General features: G+C 34.2%; 1 protein-coding gene across 1 annotated transcript in view; it reads left to right on the forward strand.

Moving 5' to 3' along the window:
• Positions 1-24,972, forward strand: part of USH2A (usherin) — a 676,781-nt gene that overhangs the window by 37,015 nt on the left and 614,794 nt on the right. The window contains exons 3-4 of the mRNA XM_040636016.1: positions 3,226-3,358; positions 23,768-23,831. Of these exons, the coding sequence (XP_040491950.1) occupies positions 3,226-3,358; positions 23,768-23,831 (197 nt within the window). The remainder of the gene's footprint in view (positions 1-3,225; positions 3,359-23,767; positions 23,832-24,972) is intronic.

The following is a 24,972-nucleotide window of genomic DNA, read 5'->3' on the forward strand; positions in this document are numbered from 1 at the left end:
TTGACAGGATACTGTGGTCTTGGGGGACTTGATTGTATTTTTTTTCTCGGTAGCTTCTCAGCTATTGTGTGACTTTCTGGAATTTTGAATTATACCCCCATCTACTCAAGCATGAGAAAGATCAGGAATTCTACTTAAAACAACAACAACAACAACAACAACAACAACAACAAAAAACAACTAATGCATGCTTGTGCTCAAAGGAGTGAGTACAGACCACCACAGGGACACAAATTTGACGGAAAAATAATCATTAAAATGAACTATAAAACCCCAAGAGAATGAAGCGTCGAGAATGACCTGCTCCCCTCTACCTTCTTTCCAGTGTGTTTTTTGAATCTCTTCTGAGGGGATTTAAGGCTTTTCTACAGCTGTTACTGGCTTTGCCAATTCATTCTTTCAAGCCACACCAATAAACATGGGCAAACTCCTCTAATCCTCAAGGGGTGGAAAATGAGATAGGTGTGAAGTTTACTGTAGCAGAAGGCTTTCTTTTCACAAATCAGAAATTCCACCACACACATTCCTATTCCCCTAGATTACTGGCAAGGGGATCATCAGAATGAGCTATTGCCAAGAGCTACCTTCGTCTTCACGGTGCCAGTGTGATGGGGCCCCAGACCAGAATTGCAAAGTAGTTAAGAGAATCTTGGAATATAAAACATGGTACAGAACACCAAAGAAGATTCAATCTTATTTATAGAAAGGTGGTTGATAAGGGAGGGGACAACAGACGAGAGTGACTTGAGATCATCATTCATCATCTTGTAAGTACCAACAAAGTGAAAACATCCTTCCGGAATTCACTGCAAGTGACACTGAATCCTTCTACTAAGCAAATATGTGATGAGTTGATAAAAAAAAAAAAAAAAGGAAAGAAAGAAAAAAAAAAAGAAGGTCCTGAACTCTTGACTACAGATATAATACAGTGAATATAGAAAATCAAAAACATGCTTTCTATCTGACTCAAAATAAAGGTGCACTTAAACTTGTAAAAGACAACATTTTTATTTGAATGATATGACAGAACTGTCACAGGAGTGTTACCTGCTATAAAGAAAGCCTAAGAATTATTACCTTTATTAGACCAGTGACACTGAGCTTTGGCCATACATTTCTAACTTCTGTCCCTCTACAGAGACAATTTTCTTTTCTTAAATAAACTGTCATGCTAGTGTTAATATATTGTTGGCTCTCTCATGCTCTGAGAATACTGCTGATATAAAACATGTATATGTTAGATTGGTAATAGTATCTTTAGTGTAGCTGACTAGAACAAATGTGTTTCCCTCATGGCTGTGCTAATGTGATAAAGGAAAATTGGCTGTTCATCAGCTTTTGGCTGGGTAAAGACAGTAAAGATGGAACCACATTCTTTTTTATGCATTAATACCATCGAGAACTTTTCACTAGTTATATTTCATGTGCCTGCATGTTGCACAAAGATGTTGTAAAACATGAGATAATGCTACAAATAACAAACTAGAAAAGCCTGTATCTTTTATAATGATAACAGTCAAACACCAAATGACAGTAACAGGCTGTAAAAAATGGGATGCAAAAAAAAAAAAAAAATTCAGCCCTACGACCCAGCTGAGAGGTGTATATGCAGCCCTACAAGGAGCTGGTGTGTGATTTTAGGTCTTTATGTCAAGGCTTTGTTTTATAATTAAGTAAAATGTAACATGGGGTTGGTAGATTTAAAGAAGTATGTGGTTTTAATAAAACATTAGATAGTATGGAGAAAAGCTATATTGAATAACTTTTTGAAGAATTAATATTACCAAGTAATTATGTTGTTAACTACCAGGATTGGTTGATTTGTTTGTTTGTTTGGAGAGAGGGCTGTTGAAAAGTGTTCTTAAGACAGTCACCCACTCACATAATGATCTAAAGATGTTGGAGAATGGCTTATTTTCATCAATTATTGTTAGGAAGTTTTAACAGAATAGCATTTTGGATGCTGTGATTTGATGTATTTTTAATTATTAGCATCTAACCTTTCAACTGCAAGACATTGTATTTCTCTCTTTCCCCTAACCCTAATTCTACCCTATGTTTTATTTACCCTTTTGACCCCTTTGCTAGAGCACTAATGATTCCTTGTACATTCAAGTTAAAAGCCCTTGAATAGGATTGTTTGGCAAGACTAAAGTTGATATCAACAGCTGGTCAGTTTATTCAGAAATATATGCAATCATTGAAGATTTTGTATAGCTATCATCCATGAAGCAATCTGCATAACCGTTTGAATTGGCTATTCAGGTATCACAGCACACAAATAAAATTTCATAACTTCACAATTATAATGTAATTGAGGGGTCATCTAGTCACAACTCATGGAACAAATTTTTTTGGTTGAATGTTTTATTATTTTATTTTTTATTTTTATTTTTTTAAAGATTTTATTTATTTGAGAGAGAGAGGTGGAATGTGAGTGGGAGGGGGAGTGGGGAGAGGGAGATGCAGGCTCCCCTCTGAGCAGGGAGCCCGTCACGGGGCTCGATCCCAGGACCCTGGGATCATGACCTGAACCGAAGGCAAATGCTTAACAGATGTATCGTCTCTGGCTGCTTTCCTATTACAATAGCAGAGTTGAGCAGTTGTGACCTGAACCACTTGGACCACAAAATCAAATCACTTGGCTTGCAGATAAACAATATTTATTCTCTGCCTGTTTACAGAAAAAAGTTTGTTGATCCCTGATGTAGAGAGTTGTTAGGTTTTCTGATTAATTAGCTTAGAATATTATTGTCAAATTTTTATGTTCTGTATTGGGGAAGTACAGCTGAATATTACCAACTATGGTACCAACACTAATAAAGGTAATATTTAAAGAAGCATTTTGTATTAGCAACTTAAATTGAATTATATCCAAATGTTACACATTTTTGGTATATCTAGCTTTGAATATTTCTACCTTTTGTATTCATTTCTGTTTATTTCCAAATATGGTTATAGCAAATTTAACTAGTATATAAAGGAACAGCATAGTCTCAAAAAAAGTTATGAAGGCATGGCAGTCAGAGCCGCTTAAATATATGGGACAAAAAATTATATATACCTACGAATACCCTGATAGATATCATAGTACAAAACATAATATGTAGGTTCATGAAGAAAGTAGTGAAGTAGGGAATTAACTTGAGAAAGACTGCTGAAATGTAGTTATTATGAAATACAAGGTTATACAATTAAAATAATAATGGTGATAATTTCTTGCAGGTGCATCAGACAAAAATCAGTTTCTTCATCAATGGTTTGGAGGAAGATAATACAGCATTTGATGCAAGAACTCTAAGTGGTTCAATTATAGATTTTGCTTCTGGTACTACACAAATAGGACAGAGTTTAAATGGTAAGATTCTGACTTCAGAAAATTATTTATTTTATCCAATTACAATATCCCTAAAGAAAGTGTCAAAATAATATTTAAAAATATCTAGGTTTATTTGTTTCCTAGGGCTGCTGCCACAAATTAGCAGAACTAGGTGGAGGCTTAATAAAGCACAAATTTGTCCTCTTCCAATAGTTCTGGAGCCTAGAAATCTGAAATCAAGGGTTTGCTGTGTTGTTTTTTCTGGAGGTTCCAATCATTTCTGTGCCTCTCTGGCAGCTTCTGGAAGTCCATAGTGCTCCTTGGCTTGTAGCTGGCTGCACAGACCCAGTCTTTGCCTCCATGTTCACATGACCTTCTCCTCTGTGTCCTCTTCCCTTCTCCTCTTCTAAGAGGACTCCTGTTTAATTTAGCACTCCCCCCTCCCCCATCTAATATGCTTTCCTTTCCAGATCCTTCATTACATATGCAAAGACCTATTTCCAAATAAGGTCACAGTCTCAGGTTCCAGGTGGACATACATTTTGGAGGTCACTGTTCAGCCCATTATACTAGAGAAACTTTAAACTGTAGTCTATTAAGATCAGTTTTGAAATAAGAACAATACATGTTAAACTATATTTTCTCTATTTTTTTTGGTTTGAATTTTAAAGTAGGATTTAGAGTATTAGAGACTAAGAAATAATATGCAACAATAATAAGCTGGATTTATAGTGTTCATATCTTCCCACCATAAGAAGAGACCATATAGGTTTAACAGATATTATATACTACATCCTGAATAAAAACAGAAATTGAATTTAGAATTATCTTGAAATAATTAGCACAATTGTCTATAAATTGCCTACACTTTAAAAATGGAATTATATTATTAAATGATAAATACTCATTATAAGAAAATTCACACAATACAGAACTCTATTTTACATTTTTCTACCTTCATAGATATGGTTAACTTTTTTATACCCTTCCAGAATTTTAGTACATATCGCTGGAGATATGGTTATAAATATAATTTTCCAAAAATGAAATTATAATACATATGCTTTCTCTGAGCCCTCTAAAAATAAATACTTCCCCTCCAAATGTTATGGACAACATTCCATGTTAATATGCCTTCTCATTTAAAATGGCTGCATTGTGCACAATTGTATAGCTGTAACAAGAACTTTAAAATAAGCTCCTGTTAATGAGCATTTAGATTATTCCTAATATTTCAATATTATTAGCAGTTATTTGCTAGAAATCACCATATATGTCTATATTTCTATACCTCTGTTTCTGTATCTGTCTAGTGCATGCATCCACACATATATATCTACGTATGCATTTGAGCACTTGTCTGCACAGTTCCTCAAGACCTTAAACTTTCGTGTCAGTCTGCCTGAACTCAAATCCCATCTCTCCATTCAGCAGCCATGTGACTTGGAACAACTTTTCAATGACTAAAATGTGGTAACCCCAAATTTATTTATGTATTTTTTTAAGTTTTTATTTTAATTCCATTTTGTTAACATGCAGTGTTGTATTAGTTTCAGGTATATAATTAGTGATTCAGCCTTTTCATGCATCACCCTGTGCTCATCACAAGTGTCCTCTTTGATCCCCATCACCTGTTTTACTCACCGCCCCACCCCACCTCTGGTAATCATCAGTTTGTTCTCTATAATTAAGAGTCTGTTCGCTGATTTGCCTCTCTTTCTCTCTCTTATTTTTTTTTTTACCTTTGCTTGTTTGTTTTGTTTCCTAAATTCCACATATGAGTGAAATCATGTGGCATTTGTCTTTCTCTGACCGACATATTTCGCTTAGCATTATACTCTCAAGTTCTATCCATATCATTGCAAATGGCAAGATTTCACTCTTTATGGCTGAATAGTATTCCATTATGTTGCGTGTGTGTGTGTGTGTGTGTGTGTGTGTGTGTGTGTGACCTCTTCTTTATCCATTCATTAATCAATGGATACTTTGCTTCCATATCTTGGCTATTGTAAATAATGCTGCTATACACATGGGGTACATGTATCCTTTTGAATTAGAGTTCTTGTATTCTTTTAGTTACCCAAATTTAAAGTGATGATGATGACTTACAGTTCCATTGTGAGGATCAAATGAGGCTATGCATGAAAAGCATTACTGTTTTTCCAGAATCTGGCACACTGCAGTTGCTGAAAACTATATTTGATCAACAGAAGTTCCTAATTGTAATGAAGTCCAATTTACTAATTTTTCTTTTATACTTGGTATTTTTTATGTCCTGTTTAGGAAATCTTTGCAAACCCTGATCTCATGGAGATATTCTTTCTACATCTTAGTTAGAAATGCCATTATTTTACCTCTCAAATTTAGGTCTGTTTTCTATCTGAATTTATTTTTGCGTGTGGCATAAGGTGAGAAACAAACTGAGGGCTTCAAAGGGGAGGAGGGTGGGGGAATGGGATAGATTGGTGATGGGTAGTAAGGAGGGCACGTATTGCATGGTGCACTGGGTGTTATACGCACCTAATGGATCATCGAACTTTACATCAGAAACCAGGGATGTACTGTATGGTGACTAACATAATATAATAAAAAAACATTAAAAAAAGATTCATTTTTTTATTTCTTGCCTGAATATTTAATTGACCCAGAACCATTTTCATTGAACAGATAATTTCTTCACTACCGTGTAGTGAATGGTAACTTTCACAAATCATACACCTGTATATGTGAAGACGGGATTGTTCCCGACCTCTCTATTTTGTTCCAATGATTTGCTTGCCCATACTTGAGTCAAAATATTTAGTTTTCGTAACTGTAGTTTTATAAAAGTCTTAAAATCTAAAAGTATTTAATTTTCACACTCTTTCCTGTCAATATTGTCTTGGCTATTGTATGAATTTCAGAAGTGGTTTTACAACTTTCACAAAAATTCTGGGATTTGAATCATTCACTCAATTTTGGAAAAATGGGCATCTATATGATATCAGATCTTCCAATCCATGAATATAATGTATTTCTTAATTTCTTCCAGCAATGTTGTTAATTTTTTGTCCAGAAGTCTCACTCATTTGTAAGACTTAGTTCTATGTATATGTTGGGTTTGTTTTCATGCGATTATACTGAGTATTGTTTTTGAACTTCATTTTCTGTTATATAAAAATACCATCAATTTTCATACTGACCTTAATTGAGGCCAATGACTGCTAAATTTTAATTCTAATAGTTATATAATCCTGTCAGTTGTATATAGTAAACACTCATTTTTTTTCAAATACTTTCAATAAATGCATAAATGGTCATGGCTTTGGAGTTGTTATATAGATATTTCTAGGAGTTACTAATTTTGAAGTAATGCAAAATTTCAATTTGCATTCCCCTATGGCCTGAGTTGTCTAGACATGATCTAGTTTATAGAAAAAAAGGTATGTATTTTTGATATTCAAAATACATTCTAAAACTATGTGGTTAAATTTCCTAGCGCTGGTGTCAAAAGCATATTTAAATCCAATCCCGTGTGTGCCTTTGATGAAAATATGTGTCCTTTGTAAATCTCAGGTTTCTAATCTATGAAATGATGTTGTAATAAATAGTTCACAGGACCAAAACAGGAATTATATGAAATCGTGTGTGAGTAGAATATGTTGTTTGTCATATAGTAAATGTTTGGTGAGTGGCAACTATCAACCTCTTTGAACACCCATTTTCTTAAAAGTAGGGATAACGATATCTTTCTATAGAATTGTTGAGAGATCAGAAGACAAAATGCCTAGACAAAGCTATTTTAATGTGTATATGTTCTTCGATCAAGCTAAACTTATGTGAAGAAGTAATTGAAGGAAACTATATATTTAGAAACTGGGTTTCAGTAATTAGTGTATTGGAGAATTTTATAAAGTACCCTGCATGCAGAATCTCTTAATAAAACATTAAATCTTGTGAGCCTTATTTCAATATTTAATCCCCATTAGTACTTCTAAAAGTGTTTTATTGCACCAAATGTTGCTCAAAGTATCTGAAAGTGCAATAAATTAGTCTGCTATGCACTGTGGGGTTGAAATGACTTGCTTCTAATCTTCTTCAGTACACGAAACGTTGAATGAATGCTTCAAAAGGACAGTGTGGACTGAATATGATATTTGTTTTTAAACTATAAAAATAAATTTAACTTCTGATTAGAAAACATATCAGTGGAAAAGGGTTTATTTCAAATGTTATTTAGTTTTTATTACAATTTTCTCCTTAAGATTTGGGCATCAGAGTGCTACAAGGGAAAGGGTATTTTAAAATAATTTTTGTCTTTATTCTATCAATTTATAGGTACAGTTGTACCTACTGTATCTTTTCTCTAATTAGAGATGGCATATAGACTGGCTCATTACTTCTGCCTAATGAGCCAGGCTCCATGCCACCTCTCTAATCAGAAAAGAGATAGGTACAGAATGTTCCCATGGACTTATTATAAATCATTTTCTTTCTCTCGCTTGCTCCTTTTTTTTTTTAATCAAAAAATTAAGTCACTGTCCTCCATACTTTTGTCCATACCCAAGATGGTTTCATTCAGGAGGGGTAATTGTGCAGGAGATTACGGCGAGCTGAATTAAGGGTGCTCTCATGCAGTGCCAGGCCGGCTGTCTCTGCTTTGGAACAGACAGCCTCAAACCCAGACGTATCAAATGAAGGCCCATAGGAGATGAAGATGTCTTTCCTCTCTTTCTCTGGTTGGGCTTTAATTGTTTCCCTGTTTCTGTACCTAGGAAGCAACAACTTTTCACTTGAATGTTGGCTTCCTACAGGGCTTTGTGAGTGGGGGTGGGAGGGCAGTGGGGGTGGCGGTTCTCATCTCTTAACTATCATAACTTTCTAGAAAAATATGTTGTCAATGACACTTTCTCTTGCTGCAGGCCTTATTTTTGCCTCCCCTAGGAAATTAATCAATGACCAGATAAATGTTTTTCACTGACCCCTGTATACATAGTAATACAATATGTATAAATATAATGTATATATGCTAATGAGATAATTTGATTTGGTTGGGCTGATTTTTTAATATACAAATAGAAACACCTTAGATCATCTCTATCAACCAGTATGTGTCAGTCACTGTGTTCCAGTGCAGGTTTATTTAAATGCCTCCTGTTGGGCATAAAACCTAGAGGAGTTATGGCAGCAGACATGTGATTATAAGTCTCTAATTTCATTGTGGTATAAACTATAACAGCCCCCCAAATTTTGGGTTTAAAATTACAAAATTATATGAATCAAATCTTTTCAGGACTTCTTCTGAACTCATTTATGAACAGAGTTCTAATTTCTCTATGTTATGTATTTAAAGGTGTGAAGCACCTTTCCGAGGAAAGTAATTGGACATTAAAGAATCAATAAACATTTGTGGTTTATCTGAGAAAGTGAACGCACAGGAAAGAAAAGAATAATCATCTAAAGCTAACTCCAACTTCCTTTCCCCTCCATGTTTTCTGCTGTGTGTTGTATCTTAATTCATCTGCTTGTTCTTCATTCTTTAGTTGAAACACTACTTTTAGCTTCCACTGGCATCCCACAAGTTAACATGTATAAGCTCAGCTAGGTATAGAGGACAGGAGAGGAAAACATTGAAACACCCGACATTTTCCTTGTAGTTAAGATTATGGCAAAATTTTTTGGAGAGAATTTTTTTTTGGAATTAGATTAAAAAAGAAATAGAAAAGTATAGAAATTGGTTAAGACAGGTTAATGGAATGGGAGAAGAGTATAGAAATAAGGCATATATAGGTAAAAATGAGCTTAATTAAAGATTGAGGTGGTGTTTCAGATTGTCCTAGAGAAGATATCTAACAATAAATCAGGAAGATTGGCTAACAATGTTACAAAAGTTAAAAGATAAGGTATGCCTTACAACCATACTTAAAAAAAAAACTGCAGATGAGTTAAAATTTAAATGTAAAGTATGTAATCATGAAGTAGTAGAGGAAAATGAGAGCAAATGTTTCTACAATCCTGGCATATTGAAGACTTTCATTAGCATGATACGATGGCCAGAAACATTAAAGGAAAATATTAGAAACATCTGACTAACAAACTGAGAATTTAAAATTCAAACAATGCTTATCATTTTGTACTTAGTTTGGCAAGGAATAAAAAAGAGATAATATTAGTGTGGAAAGAGTTTGGGATAATCTGACAAACTATGAAAAGTAAGAATGTGAACACTATTTCATCTAAGAACTGTACTTCCAGGATATATCTCAAGAATATAAGTAGAGAAGAACTTAAATACATACTCAAAAGTCTCATTGTAGAATTAAAGTAGCAAATAATTGGAACCAATTAAAAAATTCAAAAGGGAGTTGATTAAACAAATTTCAGATTATACCTACTATGGAAAAAGTATGCACAACTAAGAGAAAGGAAATATGTCTATTTGTAGGGACATGGCTATAGGTTCATGATGTGTTATCACACAGAAGAGCAAGTGTGTAGTATAATATTCTCTAAATTGAACTTGGGTTGACAAAACACAAATCTACACTGGACATTTAAGTTATTGTATCTACAAATTATTTTTGCTGTAATAATTAGTGCCTAAGAAGCAAGGCATGAGATTTAGAATCAGACAGATTTGGGTTTGAATCCCAGCTCTGCTTTTTACAAGCCAAGTGACTCTGGCAAAGAATTTCACTTCTCAATCCAAATTCCTGATTTGTCTTCCTAAATTTTCTAATTTGTCATGCGTATACATAGTTTTCAACGTACTTCTAAAACTTATGAATAATATATACTTGGTTCATGTTAGGTACTTCATAAAATGTTGCTGTCATTAATGTTAATATTGTTTAGACATTAATATTATTGATTTTGTGAAACTTAAGTATTTTTGAATAATGGTCATTAACAATATTTAATTTTTTGGCTCAAAGTCAAAATTTTCCTGGGGTGAGAAGGGATAAAATGTCAAATTTAGAGTAATGTTGTGCTAGGTGTTTGAAAGTACGGTATTTTGTATAGGTAAACTCTGTGAAATAATTTCTTTTTTTCTTTAAAAATTCGCCCTCTCTGATATGCTTCATTGTTTCCTGCAAACCTTATATTCTACCTGCTATTATATCTCTTCACCCTGAAAAGCTTCCTTTTCCACTTTTTTATAATTTAGTCAGAGGGAAATAAACTCAACTTTTGTGAAAATGTCTTTAATTTGTCTCTGTTTTTGAAGGATATTTTTACTGGATATGGAATTGATAATTATTTATTTCAACACCTTAAAGAATTTTTATTTATTGCCTTCTAGCCTTCATTTTTTCTGGTGAGAAATCAGCCATGATTCCTATCAATGTTCCCTTGTATGTGGTATGTTGTTTTTCTCTTGCTACTTTTAAGATTTTCTCTTTGATGTTAACAGTTTGACTAAGTTGTGCCTATGCATAGTTTTTATTATGTTATCCTAGTTGAGGGTTGATCGGACTCTTAGATGTGTAAGGTGATGTTTTCATTACTTTTGAAAGTTCTTGATAATTACCTCTTTAAACGTTTCTTTCCTTTTTTTCCATTTTCTTTCTCCTTTTCCTCTTGGACTTCAATTAAATTTATTTTATAGCACTGGATATCATCCCACAGATTCAGAGGATTTTTGTTTGCTTATTTGTTTTTGTCATCCCTACTCTTTTGTCTTGGTGTTTCTCTTTGGCTACTTTTTTTTTTTTTTTGCCCTGTCTTGATGCACTAATCATTTTCTCTTTTTCATCTCAGTTGCTGTTAAGCCTATGTAGAAAATTCTTCATTTTTAATATCATACTTTTCATTTCCAGCATTCCCATTTGGCTACTATTTTTGTAGATTCTCTCTACACAAATTTCCCCAACTAGTCACACATATTGTCATTGTCCACTTCCACTGAATCTTTTAGTACTTTTGTCTTAGGTATTTTCAAAATCCTTATTTGATAATTCCAATGTCTGCACCATGTCTACATCACTGCCTGTTGATGGTTTCCTCTCTTAACAATGGGCCACATTTTCTTCATGTGTCTGAAAATATTTTTGTTGTGTGATAGGCATTTTGTATATAGGACTGGAAAGACAGTGAGTAATATTTTCCTCAAGAGAAAAGAGCACTGCTGGTTCTGTCAGGCTTCTAGAGAGAGAGAGAGAGAATGTTGGGGGAAAATGAGTAGGAGAAGAACAGCATCAAACTGATTTGAAGTTGACCTGGATGTGGTCTTTATTACAGTTTCATTATTATGTCATTCACCACTGGTTTCAGATGTTTGAAGATAGAATCAGGATGGGTGCAGACTCACTGTGTGGTTGGGCTCTTTGGAATTCTAAACTGTAGATCCAGACTAGTATGGCTGACTCTCCCACCTCTCACTTTCTTTGAGGGAGACAAGCAGTCCTGGGGTCCCAACTCTTCTATGAAAGTCTTGTTACTTTGAAGACTTTAATTCATTTAGATTTTTTGTGTCCTCTACTTTCTAATGGGTTAAAAAATGATTTTAAAGGGGTGCCTGCGTGGCTCAGTCAGTTAAGCATCCGCCTTTTGCTCAGGTCGTGATCCCAGGGTCCTGGGATTGAGCTCCACATCGGGCTTCCCGTTCAGCTGGGAGTCTGCTTCTCTCTCTCTCTCTCTGCTCTCTCTCTGTCAAATAAATAAATAAAATCTTTTAAAAATGATTTTATAGCTTATCTAACATATTTTGATTGTTGGGTTGATAGCAAAGTGATGGTCCCTTGCAAATTTCTATCTTTTTTCCTTAAAATTTATTTATTTATTTATTTATTTATTTATTTATTTGAGAGAGAGAGACACAGAGACAGAGACAAAGACAGAGATGGGGAGAGAGAGCAGGAGTGGGGAAGAGAGGGAGAAGCAGGCTTCTTGCTGAGCAGGAAGCCTGATATGCAGCTCCATCCCAGGACCCTGGGATCACGACCGAAGCAGAAGGCAAATGCTTAACTGTTTGAGCCACCCAGGTGCCCTACAAATTTCTATGTCTTAATCTGAAGTTGAAGTCCAGCCATTATTGTAACATCAAATGGAACTTTTCTAGTATTAATGGAGTGTTTCAAGGAATATGGAGATGTTGTTATTCTTCCATTAAATTTTTTTCTTGACTCCCACGTTCCACCAGATGCTTTTGTTTCTTTGCTCCTCTTTTTAAGGAAAACTCCCTCAAAGTTTTGTCAATGATTGCTGTCTTTAATTCTTCTTTTCCAGTTCTACTGTCTACAGTCAGGCTTTAGCTTACCACTATAAACTATACTTGTCAAATCTCTATTGACCTTCACACCATAAACTAATAGTTAATTTCATATCTTTATCCTACTTGACCCATCAACATCATTTAATCAGTTGAGATCACTCCTTCCTTGGTATACTTTCTTCATTTGGCATCTAAGACCGCATTATCTCCTGACTTGCCTCTGAATTTCTAGTTGCTACTTCTCAATTTGATTTCCTGCTTCCTCTCTGTCCACTTCTTAATACTGGTATCCCAGGCCTCACACCTTGGCTCTCTTCCCAAGTCTATATACATGTACTACCTTAAGTATCACCTGCAGATTCACAGTTCTAAACATCATCTAAATGGCTTGAGTTCTAAATTGAAATCTACCTCCCCTCCTTCCCCTAGCCTCCTTCCTAAGTTCCCGACTGCTACATCAGGCTATCTAAAATCCCCATTTGGATGCTTAATTTGTATCTCAAACTTATTTTTTCATGAACTGGACTTCTGATGTTTTAGACCTCTCACTTTGACAAGCACACTGTTTCTTCCATAATCCTCCCTATCTCTGGCAAGAGCAATTTCATTTTTCCACTAATTCAGAACAAAATATTTAAGTCATCCTTGCCAATTCTTCTCACATTTGATATGTGTCAGGAGAGTCCTGTTTATGTTACCTTCAAAATATATCCAGATTTTTATTCCTTCTCACCGCCTCCACTAGAATCATCCAAGTCCAGGGCATGGTTGCTGCTTTTGCTTGGATTGCTACAAAGTCTTTCAACGGCCTCTACCCTGGCCCTCCACTTTATTCCCAACACAGTAGTCAGAGTGGTTCTATTACACATGAATCAGATCATGTTACTCTCTGTTCAAAATGCCCTATTATTTTCCTACCTCACCAGAGTGAAAGCCACTATTTTTAAGGTGGCCTATAAGACCTACATGATCTGACTGCAGTTACTCCTCTGGTTTTCCTATTACTATCATTTCTTGTGATCACTTTGTCTCATCCAAACTGGCCTTGTTGCTGTGTCTTGAATATGTGAAGCACATTTCTGTCTTAGGGTCTTTGCAGTATTTACTATTCCTTTAGTCTGGAAGTCTTTACCTCCTGATACCCACGGGGCTGACTCTCTCTCTTATTTAGGTCTGCTCAAATATACCTTCTTAATGAAATTTTCCCTACCACCTTGTTTAAAATTTCAAATACCAGTTCACCACCTTTGGTCCTCATTATGCTGCTTTCCCCCCCCGCCATGGCAGTTACCATTTTAATATATTATATGAAGTTACTTATTATTTTTGTTGTGTATGTATGTTTTGCCCCCTAGAATGTAAATTCTGCGAAGACAGAGATTTTTTTGTTTATATTGTTCACTGATATATCCCAAGAGCCTAAAAGATTGCCTGTCACATGGTGGCATAACTATTTGCTGTTTGCTCAATAAATGAATGGAGTAGGAGGATCTAAAGGGTAGAGCTTATGGGTACAACTTAAGTTGGTCAGCCTTACCTCTCTGGTAATGTTCCAGAAGTGATATCTAATGAACTTGTTTTGTTCATTAGAATAGAAAATGTTGCAAAGTGGTAGTTGAGCAGACACTGTAATTAAAGGAGAAGAAGGAGTCGAAGATGTATCATGAAAAGAAATAGGGATGTTGGGGTTTTGTGTGTACATGGGTGCATATGTGAGGTAGGAAGGAGGAAGGGAGAAGAAGAAAAAGAAGGAAAGGGTAATGGAGGAGAGGTGATGAGGGAAGGGAGAGCATAGTGAGTAAGCTTAAGGGAATGAACATTGATTATTTGAAAAGAAAAGGAATATCCTAGTAGAAGTGACAAAATGTCATTTGAAACAGGTAACTGGATTTGAGGATTGATTTAGGGTTAATTATACAGAGGAAAGAATATTCCTTATAGAGGATATTTTTGAAGTTCTAGAAGCAGACAAAATTCTTGAAGGAGAGAAATGTAGAAAAAATGTAGGGCTACAGTTAGAAGGTTGGGGGTGGGGATAAAGAGGAGAGGCAACTGAGGAGATATATATGTGGTCTAGAAGAGTTAATGATATTAGAACATTTCAAGATGTTCTTCAATAATATCAGGCAGCAGAATATTAAGGAGAAGAAGTTATAAAACCAAAAATCACACCTAGGGTGGCATCAAGAGCGCACTTGCAGTCTAGGAGAGAAAAGGGATGTAGATAATTTACAATGAGACTGAACGATAAGAAAAAGGGGGCTTTGAATGTAGATACTGGAGAAAACTGGTTGTGAAGAGAAGGAAAGGAATTGTATGAAATGAGCATAACATAAGTTTCTATTTTCCGGTGGTTGTTTACTACTTTCAAATATTTTATGGCCATCTGTTGATTCTTCAGGATAGCAACTTTCTTTTTACTGATTTAAATAATGATTCTGGAGGTGAATTTTCAAACTTTCTTAATTCAAGAAATTTTATAATAGTGTATGTATTGTACATTGTATAATAATGCCTGTATTAATTGTACGTGACTATACATCAAATGCTTGCTTTTTGCTGTTGTCTGCAGTGACAGTTTTATTTGGAGATATATTTCCTTCTTATGGTTCCATAACAATGGGAGTATGTTCTTATTCTTTGCTATTGATGCCTCAAAACAACATTAACAATAACAACAAAACCAGAAAAATCATTCTAGTTTTTTTTTTTTTTTGGCATAAAGTCCTTACCATTTTGAACATTAAAAAAGAGTAAATGAGCAAGCTGTTTTGATGTTCTATTCTAGAATCATCATATTTTTGAAGTTCTAGATTTTTATGATTTGTTTTAAAATAGTTTTTGAATGTAATGTTTTCTTCAGTGTCACACTGAAGTAAATAGAGATCAGATAATTAACCCGATCCCTTCATGCATACCTTTATTTTCAATTTGAATTTTTTTTAAAGATTTTTATTTATTTATTCACTCAACAGAGAGAGACAGCCAGTGAGAGAGGGAACACAAGCAGGGGGAGTGGGAGAGGAAGAAGCAGACTTCCAGCAGAGGAGCCTGATGTGGGGCTCGATGCCATAATGTAGGGATCACACCCTGAGCCGCAGGCAGATGCTTAATGACTGAGCCACCCAGGTGCCCCTCAATTTGAATTCTTGATAGGAATGATGAAAGACCATTACCTAAATATTTGTTGAAAGGACATAGATTGTTTTTTTTCTACTACATTGAGAATTTGTTTTTTACATATGTGAATCTATTAATGGGTTGTCAAAATGCTCAGTCTTTGAGCTTTGTTATTTTCAAAAATGAAGATTCTTAGGTTGATATCATACTAGATATTATTTCTAAAAAAATGCAGTAGTTTTCTTTAATTCTTTTAACCTGTGGGTAGATATCTCTATTTAAAGCCATCTATGTCAATTATTATACTTCTAGTTCTAATTCTAAAATTTTTGATTCACAAACTACAGATGTAGTCTTAGTAACTTCACCTGTTATTACCATTTATTTGACTTTAGCATTTATAGTAGCATCTAACTTTTAAAATAACTAAGAAATTCCAGTTAGTTAACCATACAGTGTTATATTAGTATCAGGTATACAATACAGTGATTCCACAATTCCATACATCACACATAAACAACAAATGTTGGTGAGAATGTGGAGAAAAAGGAACTTGTGCACTGTTGGTGGGAATACAAACTGGTGCATCTGCTGTAGAGAACAGTATGGAGTTTCCCTAAAAAACATTAAAAATAGAACTACCCTGTGATCCTGTAATTGCACTACTCGGTATTTACCCAATGAATACAAAACACTAATTCAAAAGGATATATGCACTCCTGTGTTTATTGCAGCATTATTTATAATAGCCAAAAAATAAAAAATGAAAAAATAACTCAGAAAGGTCCCACTTTCTTTACATCAGTGACTTTTCCAGGCAATGGACATTTATAGCATTGAAATTTAAAAAGGTATTTGAACAATTTTTAAAGATCCTTAAAGATCCCCTTTCCTATTCTGTATTTACATTTATCATTCTCATGTATGTTTTATTCTTTTATTATAAGGTTGAATCATATAAAATTGCCATTTTATACATTAAAAATGGCTAAGTATTATGTATTTCAAATGGTTCAATCTAATATGTATGTAAGTATCCTTAAGTAATATAATATTGGCTATTATCTTCATTCTCTCAAAATGTGTATGAATGGCTTCTTAGTATATTTTCAACTTGGTTTTTGCATAAAAATTGTTTCTAAGAATTACTTGAAGTCTGGTTCATTCATTTTAGTTGCATTATTAATATCTAATTTTATGAATAAAAGCATGTATTATTTATTTGTTCCCAAGTCGAGAGTTAGATTTTAACTTCCTTGTCATTTCTTTTACTATATTCATTATCTTGTTAGTAGTTTCCTGGTATTACAATTAACATCTTATAACAGTTTAGTTCTAATTAATACTAAATTAATTTCAATAGTATACAAAAACTTTGTGCCTCTTTAGTTTTGTTTCCCTCCCCCTTGTTATTGTCATTCAAATTATGGTGTTAGATGCCCCTTAACACAGATTGATTGATTGATTGATTGATTGATTGATTTTTGCTTGTTTGTTCTTGAGAGAGAGCACAGGTGGATGGGCAGAGCGAGAGGGAGAGAGAGAGAATCTTACGCAGGCTCTAGGCTCAGCACAGAGTCTGATGTAGGGCTCCATCTCAAGACTCTGAGATCATGACCTCAGCTGAAATCAAGAGTCAGATGCTTAACCTACTGAGCTATCCGGGTGCCCCAACACAGATTTCTAATTATTGTTGTATGCGGTTGTTTTTTAAATCAGGAGAGAAAAATAATTCTACACAAAAATGCATTTATATTATTTTATATTTATCTTTGTAGTTAATTTTAAAGGGGCTCTTCATTTCTTCACGTGCATTAGAGTTACTGTCTAGTGTCCTTTTATTTCAGCATAAAAACTTACTTTAGTAGTTTTTATGAAGCAGGTCTACTAGTCACAATTCTCTCCAATTTTGTTTATCTAGGAATGTCTTGATCTGCCTTCATTTTTGAAGAATAGTTTTACTGAAAAGAAAACATTTGGTTGACAATAATTTTTTCTTTTAGTACTTTAAATAAGTCATCCCACTGCCTTCTGGCCTCCGTGGTTTCTGATTAAAAATACGTTGTTAATCTTGGGGCACCTGGGTGGCTCAGTTTGTTAAGCACAGACTCTTGATTTTGGCTCGGGTCATGATCTCAGGGTTGTGGGATCCATACCTGGAAGGGAGTCTACTTCTTTCCCTCTCCTTCTGCTCCTTCCCCCACTTCCTTTCTCCCTCTCAAATAAAATAAATAAATCTTAAAAAATACATTGTTAATCTTAATGAATATGCTTTGTATCAGATAGGTCATTTCCCTCTTGCTGCTTTCAAGGTTTTCTCTTTATCTTCTAACAGGTTGATAATGACATATCTAGTGTGAGTCTCTTTGAATTTATCCATCTCAGAGTTCATTGAACTTCTTGAATGTGTAGATTAATGATATTCATTAAATTTGAGAAGGTTTTAATAATTATTTAAAAAAATTATTTTCTTCTGTTTCTATCTCTTTTCTTTGGATTCCTATTATACTTATGTTGGTACACATGTGTGTACCACCTTGTCCCACAGGTCTCTGAGTCTCTGTTTACTTTTCTGCATTATTTTTTTCCCTCTTCCTCAAACTAGATAACTATCTGTTATCTGCTGTTATCCCTCTGTTATCTGCTGTTATCCCTCTGTTGACCTATCTTCAGGTTCACTAATTCTTTCATCTGCTCCTTTGTATCTGCTGATGAACTCCTCTGGTGAATTTTTATTTTTACAGTTTGTCTCCTTACTCATATTCTCTATTTGCTGAGGCATCATTCTCATAATTTCCTTAAATTCTTTGAACATATTTAAAATAGTTGATTTAAAGTCTTTGTCTAGTAAGTTCAATGTATGGGTTTACAATTGGCCAAGTTTCTATGGCTGCTTTCCCCCACCCCCAATAGTGTATCAACCTATCAATCAACCTCAGTTTCTTTTTGCTGTTGTTGTCTTTGTATGTGTCACTTTTTTGTTGTTACAAACTGGACATTTTAAATAATATAACAAATCTGGAAATCAGTCTTCCCTTTCCCAGGGTTTGTTGTTGTTTCTGTTTGTTGCTTCTTGCTTGTATAGACTTTCCTGAATGAATTACATAAAGTCTATATTATTGTCACATGTGGCACTGAAATCCCTTTTCAGTTACCTTGTGCTCAGCTAAGTGATTGAAGAGAGAAATTTCTTAAATTACTAGAATGAATACATTTTTCAGTCTTTGCTAAAAGCTCTGTATTTGTGTTGTGGTGTGCCTCCAGCATGTAAGGGGGTAAGCTGTCTTTAGTCACCATTTCCTCCTTGTGCAGAACTGGAAGATCAGGGAGAGGTGAGAGTTTAGATAGTTTTCAGGTCTCTCTTGGGCATGCACATAGTCCTTTGCATGTGCATGGGCTTCCAGATTTCCAGTAATATTTCAGAGCTTTGTAAAGCCCCCTATGGAGATGTCATACTTCAGCTCTTCTATTTAACTTTTTTGATTTGTTTGTTGTTTCCCAAACTATTATCACTGTCTCAGGCAACTACAATGTTAAACAGTTGCCACTGATTGTTTCCAACAAACATCCCTAGAGAAAAGACTTTCCACTGGATAAGCTCTGAGTCTGTTCAGGTCTTGCTCATGGGGTTTTCTAAGATATAGATAGACAGATTAAATAGTGACAGTTTCCTGAGGTTGGGGTTTTGTAAGAACTCCAGTCTTATTCTGATTTCTCCAATGGCTGCTAGGCTGCTGCTTTTCTGTTATTATGGATGTTTATTTTCAAGGTTACCACTAAGTGGGAACAGAAAAAGTTAAAATGTCACAAAACATGCCATTCTTACTGATATTCATATATAAAAAAAATAAATAAATCCTCCCTAGATTGCAGCAAAACTTTGGTTAATTTGCAGATTTCCAGAGAAGCTGATCTGGCTCCCTTTGCTAGTGTTTTCGTTGCTTTTATGGCAGAGAGAATTGTCAGTTATTCTTACTCTGTCATTCCTAATGACATCCTGTGATTTCTTTCATCATTGTCTTGCATTTTCTTCCTATATACACTGCCATGTTTAATTTACAACTAGTATCTCATGTTTTGTGGCTAATATAAATAGTACTTTAAAAAACTTATTTTTAGTGTTTCACCACTAATATATAAGAATTGAATTGATTTTTATACACTTAATTTGTATCACATAAAATTGCTAAATTCTCTTATTACTTCTTGTAGCTTTTATGTAGATTCACTGGGATTCTCTAAGCATGAATAGAGGCAGTTTTATTTCTTCCTTTCCCATTTGTGTGACATTTCTTTCTTTAGGCTTTTTGAAAACCTGTGTTTATCATGATTTATATATTAGATTATTTACTCAGAGCTTTCCCATTTAACTAATTTCATTGTGCCACCTGTTGTAATGTGGATGTACCACTTTTTTTGAGTCATTATTTCTCTTCTGAATAGACAACTATGAGATATTTCTGGCATGAGTCATATTTATTTCCTTGATCCATTTATATTATTTAGACCTATTTTTTCCATATGAATATTTTTTCAAAGAAGAATCTTTTTATGAGATATTTATTCCAACAAATATCTATTATTAAAGAATTGGCAAGTAGCAAAGAAATGAGTAAAATCCATATTTTAAACAGTATCCTTGAAATATTTTATGATATTTTCCCCAGAAATCAAAATCATAATTCTCTTATATGGAACGAATGATTCATATTAACTCTAGGTCTTTACAGAACTTTTTCTAACTTTTTTATTTGGAAAATTTCTTCAAATATGAATTCTGCAGTAGAGGATGTGATTGTTTTATGTTCAGATTCCAAAATTTAAAACTAAAATGATTTTTAAAGTTCATAAAACACAGCCCCTTTATTTTATAGATGATAAAATATATTTCATTATCCCTCTGCAACAGAGCTTCCCTTTAACTACTATTAAAATATAGGAAGTGAATTCTAATTTATTAGCATTGAAATGTAGACCTCCACTTCTATACCTTGGCCTGACTACCATCATCTTTCACTTGGGTTACTGTAATAGCTTAACTGGTCTCACTACTTCTACCCCTGTCCTCTACATTCTATTCTTAACACTTTAGAATAAACCTGAGATCATGTCACTCTTCTACTCTAAACCCTCCAGTGAATTCCTATTTCATTCAGAATAAAAATCAAAGTCTTTACAATAGGTTTGAAAGGTTTTTAATGATTTGAATCCCATTACCCCCAGCCAGTTACTTGTCTGACCTAATCTTCCAATAGCCTCCCTTCTATTATTCTGCTCCAGGAAGCTAGCTCCTTGCAGCTCCTCTCACATGCCAAGCATATTGCCTAAGGGTCTGTGCACTCATTGACTCCTGTCTGGAATATTTTGCCCCCAGATATATGCATGATTCATTCCTGTTCCCCTGTCAATACCACATTCTCAGTGAGGCCTCTCTTGAACATACTGTCCAAATTAAAAATCCAGTCTATGCTTTCCAAACTGGTCTAATTTTCCCAATTTTTCATAGCATTTTTCACGTTCTAGGATACTATATAAATTGCTTATATATGATGTTCATCTAGCTGCTTGAATGCAAGCTCCATAAAAAGAAGTTTTTTGTTTGTTTTGTGCCTATTTTTTTAACTGATATATGCTTGGAATCCATGAAAGTGCCTAGCACATAATAGGTTCTCCATAAATAGTCATTGAATGAGTTAATGTATAAAAGAATAAAACCACTCTGACAATTTAAAGCCATGATTGTGGCTTTGACAAAATCAAAGCATTCATTATTTTTGCTTTCAGTTGTATTCAGCCTTTTGAAATCACAAATGACTATCTCTTATTTTTCATGATCTGTATTTTCTGGGTTTTTGAGATAAAATGTTTAACGTGGGGCATTTTAATTTCAGGGTGTAGAACTAGAGCATGTGTTATAAAGGATGCTAGGGGGATAAGGGTTGGATGTGGATTGGATGTGAATAGGTGAAGGTAAATAAATAAACAAGAGGTAGATCCAGCTTCCTTCATTTAGGAAGACAACTTTACCTCTTATCTCAGAAAGAAAATTCATACCATGAGTAATTTCCTTTGTTTGTCTTTCCGGCTCCCCAGACAAAAGCACACAGCACACAATGACTTAACTGTATTCACACCTGATCTGCCCATCTTTCCTCCTATCTCCAAGAAAGGCATACCCTTCCTTATGCCATTCCTTACTATGTTTAACTTCAGATCGTGGATCCAGGTCACTTTATCAAGTTTTCTAGATGGCCAATTCACCAATGAATACTTCATCACATTTTCTTATTTCTTTTAATTATACATTTTAAAGCAAATTATGTTGGATATTTTAAAATTTCTACAAAGTTTTACAGTGTTTTTTGTTTTGTCTTCATAACACTACTTTAAGAAATAATTACTTTGCACTTGCTTCAGTTGCCTCTTTCTGGACAGATAGGATAGGGAAACTCTCCTTAAGAGCATAGTAAACCTTTTTCCTGTGGGCCTCAGATTGTAGGGTACGTGAAAGTCTGAGATAGAGGGGCGAAGAGGGAAAACCCAGAGATATATTTTTTCTTAAAGTATATTGATTGAAAATATCTAAACTTATGAAAAAATATATGTAAAAATTCTTGTTTACTTTCTTTAAAATCCTTCAATGTAAATATATATAAAATAAATATATATACACATGCACACACACATTTACACAGACACATACTCTTTTTATGTCAAGTGTCACCCTCTCTGCTCATTCACCCTCTTGCTTCTGAAATCAACATCTCAGACTATTCAGTGTGCTAATTCTACTCTGCATCTTTTATTCATCAGATATATCCTTACTCTGCCCTAGTTTCTTCCATGTCACCACCAAGAAGCTGCAGCAAAGATAGATAAAATATTCTTTAAAACTCTATCATCAAGACAAAATAAAAGGAGTATAGCTTAAAAACAAAAACATTTGTGGAAATGGTCATTTGATAAGTTAGCCATTGCTCTAATTTTAATTTAAAAACCACTTAATTATTGAATTGGCACAATAAGGTACATCACATCCCCTTTTGTGTTCCCATGATCCAAATTCTAGCTAGAATTTTGCCATTTTAATCAAGTTTTTGTCATTGTTATAAACATAAGGAAAAAAAAACACCTTAGAGGTGATAGTTTTCTTAGGTTTTTCTGTTCCTACTCTCTTGGATGTATCTGTTATTAAATCCTAAATAAATATTTGCTAAATGAATCAATAAAATTAAGTGGTTTAAAGTTGATATCTACCAATACCTTGAAAGTTCACCTAATTCAATGCAGAGTGGGCTTTGAATATGGCTTGTCTTAGAAGAATTCTCAGGAGATAATGGAATTTGAGACTGAGCTAGAATGCCATTGATATATGTGAATAACTCAGAATTTATGAGTAGGAGGTTTTCAATTTATCCTCATTTACTGGAGATTTTCTAGACCAGGCATTAATCTAAGTTTGGAGATGACCCAAAGTGATACTCTGGAGCTTGAAGACAGAACAGAGGGGATGATAGAACAGGTGGGGAGTCTTTCTCTTGGCAATGCAAATGCTCTGGAAATTGCAATTGAAAGTAGATGACAATCAAATTTAATGCTGATAACATGATAGATTTATAGGTTTATAAACTAGAGAGAAATTTGATTTGGAGAGTTATGGAATGAATAAGTCACAGGGATGAAAAGTACAGCATAGGGAATAGAATCAATGGTATTGTAATGCATTTTATGGTGACAGATGGGAGCTACACTTGTGGTGAACATTGTATAACATATAGAGTTGTCGAATTATGATGCTGTACCCTTGAAGCTAATGTAACATTGTGTGTCAACTATACCCCAATTAAAAGAAATACTTAAAAATTTTTTATTTGACCCACAAGTTAAGCCAGTCAATAGGCTGGGCAAATATTCATTTTGACTTAAATTCTGCAGTGTCTGTGGAGATAACTATGACTATTAATTATTATGTGGAATAGGCAAAATGTATATTGGTCTGTAAGAGTTTGAAAGAGTTATGATATAAATATGATTGAAAATTTTATAGCTTTAAAGGAATTTCACTTGAATGTTTGTCAGCCACTGCTTGGAAAACTGAGACTTTTTATATTATGTATATTATATGTCCTCTGCAGGATTAGAGCAGTTTGTTGGAAGAATGCAAGATTTTCGATTATACCAAATGGCACTTACAAACAGGTAAGTGTGGTGTTGTAGAGCTCAACAGGTGTAAGAGTAATTTCTGAAATCACTTAAGTAAGGGTTGCAAAAGATTATATTATTTTCATCTTTACAGCATTTGACAAATATCACCTAATTAATGTTTACAGTGTTTGCTTTGGTTTAGTCTATGGTTGTTTATTCACTAGTGCTACTCTGTTGGGTAACTCCTTATAATATGAAATTGACAAAATTCTTTACAAAGGATTTCCTCTAAGGAAACTTGATTTTTGAACAAGTTGTATTATAGAATTTGGGGTACATTGGTTTAAATATTCTATATAAAGTAGTTTCTGATAGGTAAGAAACTGCTATATCTGCCTTTTTAAATTGCTTTGTTGAATTTATAAGTACTGAGAATTTAGAAAAATGAAAATGATTATTTTGATATATGGGAAAGTCTCAAGAGACTGAGCTATTAGACTTGAAGATAAGAAGAGTGGGTAATTTTGTTATGTATTTTCTGTTTCCAGTGAACAAAAGTTACATAGACTTGGACTAGTATTAAGTATTTCCTCATCTTGAGAATAGGTGGGAAATCTTTCCTAGGGATTCTTAAGGACACACAGATTTTTATTGTCTTCAGAAACGTTCAAGTAAAATTCTGCTTAGATGTCCTTTGAAGTTTCTTTCCCAAGTAATGATTGATTGTATAATAGTATATTGTTGTATGGATGAATTGATGTTGTTTACTTCTATTAAGGATAAAAAAGAATGATGTTTATTCATATTTCTTAAAGGAAGATGTAGATTAGTGTGGTGAATTTCCAAATGACAGGAGTAGCTTTTGTCAGTTTGAGAAGCGTTGCTCCTGAGGTGCTGCTATGGTCAGTGGTATGTCCATTAGAAATACAAACATTCTTTACTAGTCTATATAATCATGAGATACCTGAACAAAGGGTGCTGGAACACTGGAACACATTATTAGGGAGATTTCCTACCAGCAGTCTCACTACCCTTTAAATCACCTCTCTAAAATTCTAGAGAGCAGTGTTGCAATAATTTGGGGGGCTAATGAAGTTTTTCCTGGGAGCAAAGATAGCACTTTGGTCCCATTCAAAACCTGGTATCATTTGGAAAATATCAATAAGATTTAAAGAAGAAGGTGTGATTTCATGTG

The sequence above is a fragment of the Ursus maritimus genome, unplaced genomic scaffold, assembly GCF_017311325.1.
Source record: "Ursus maritimus isolate PB19 unplaced genomic scaffold, ASM1731132v1 scaffold_2, whole genome shotgun sequence".
Classification (NCBI taxonomy): domain Eukaryota; kingdom Metazoa; phylum Chordata; class Mammalia; order Carnivora; family Ursidae; genus Ursus; species Ursus maritimus.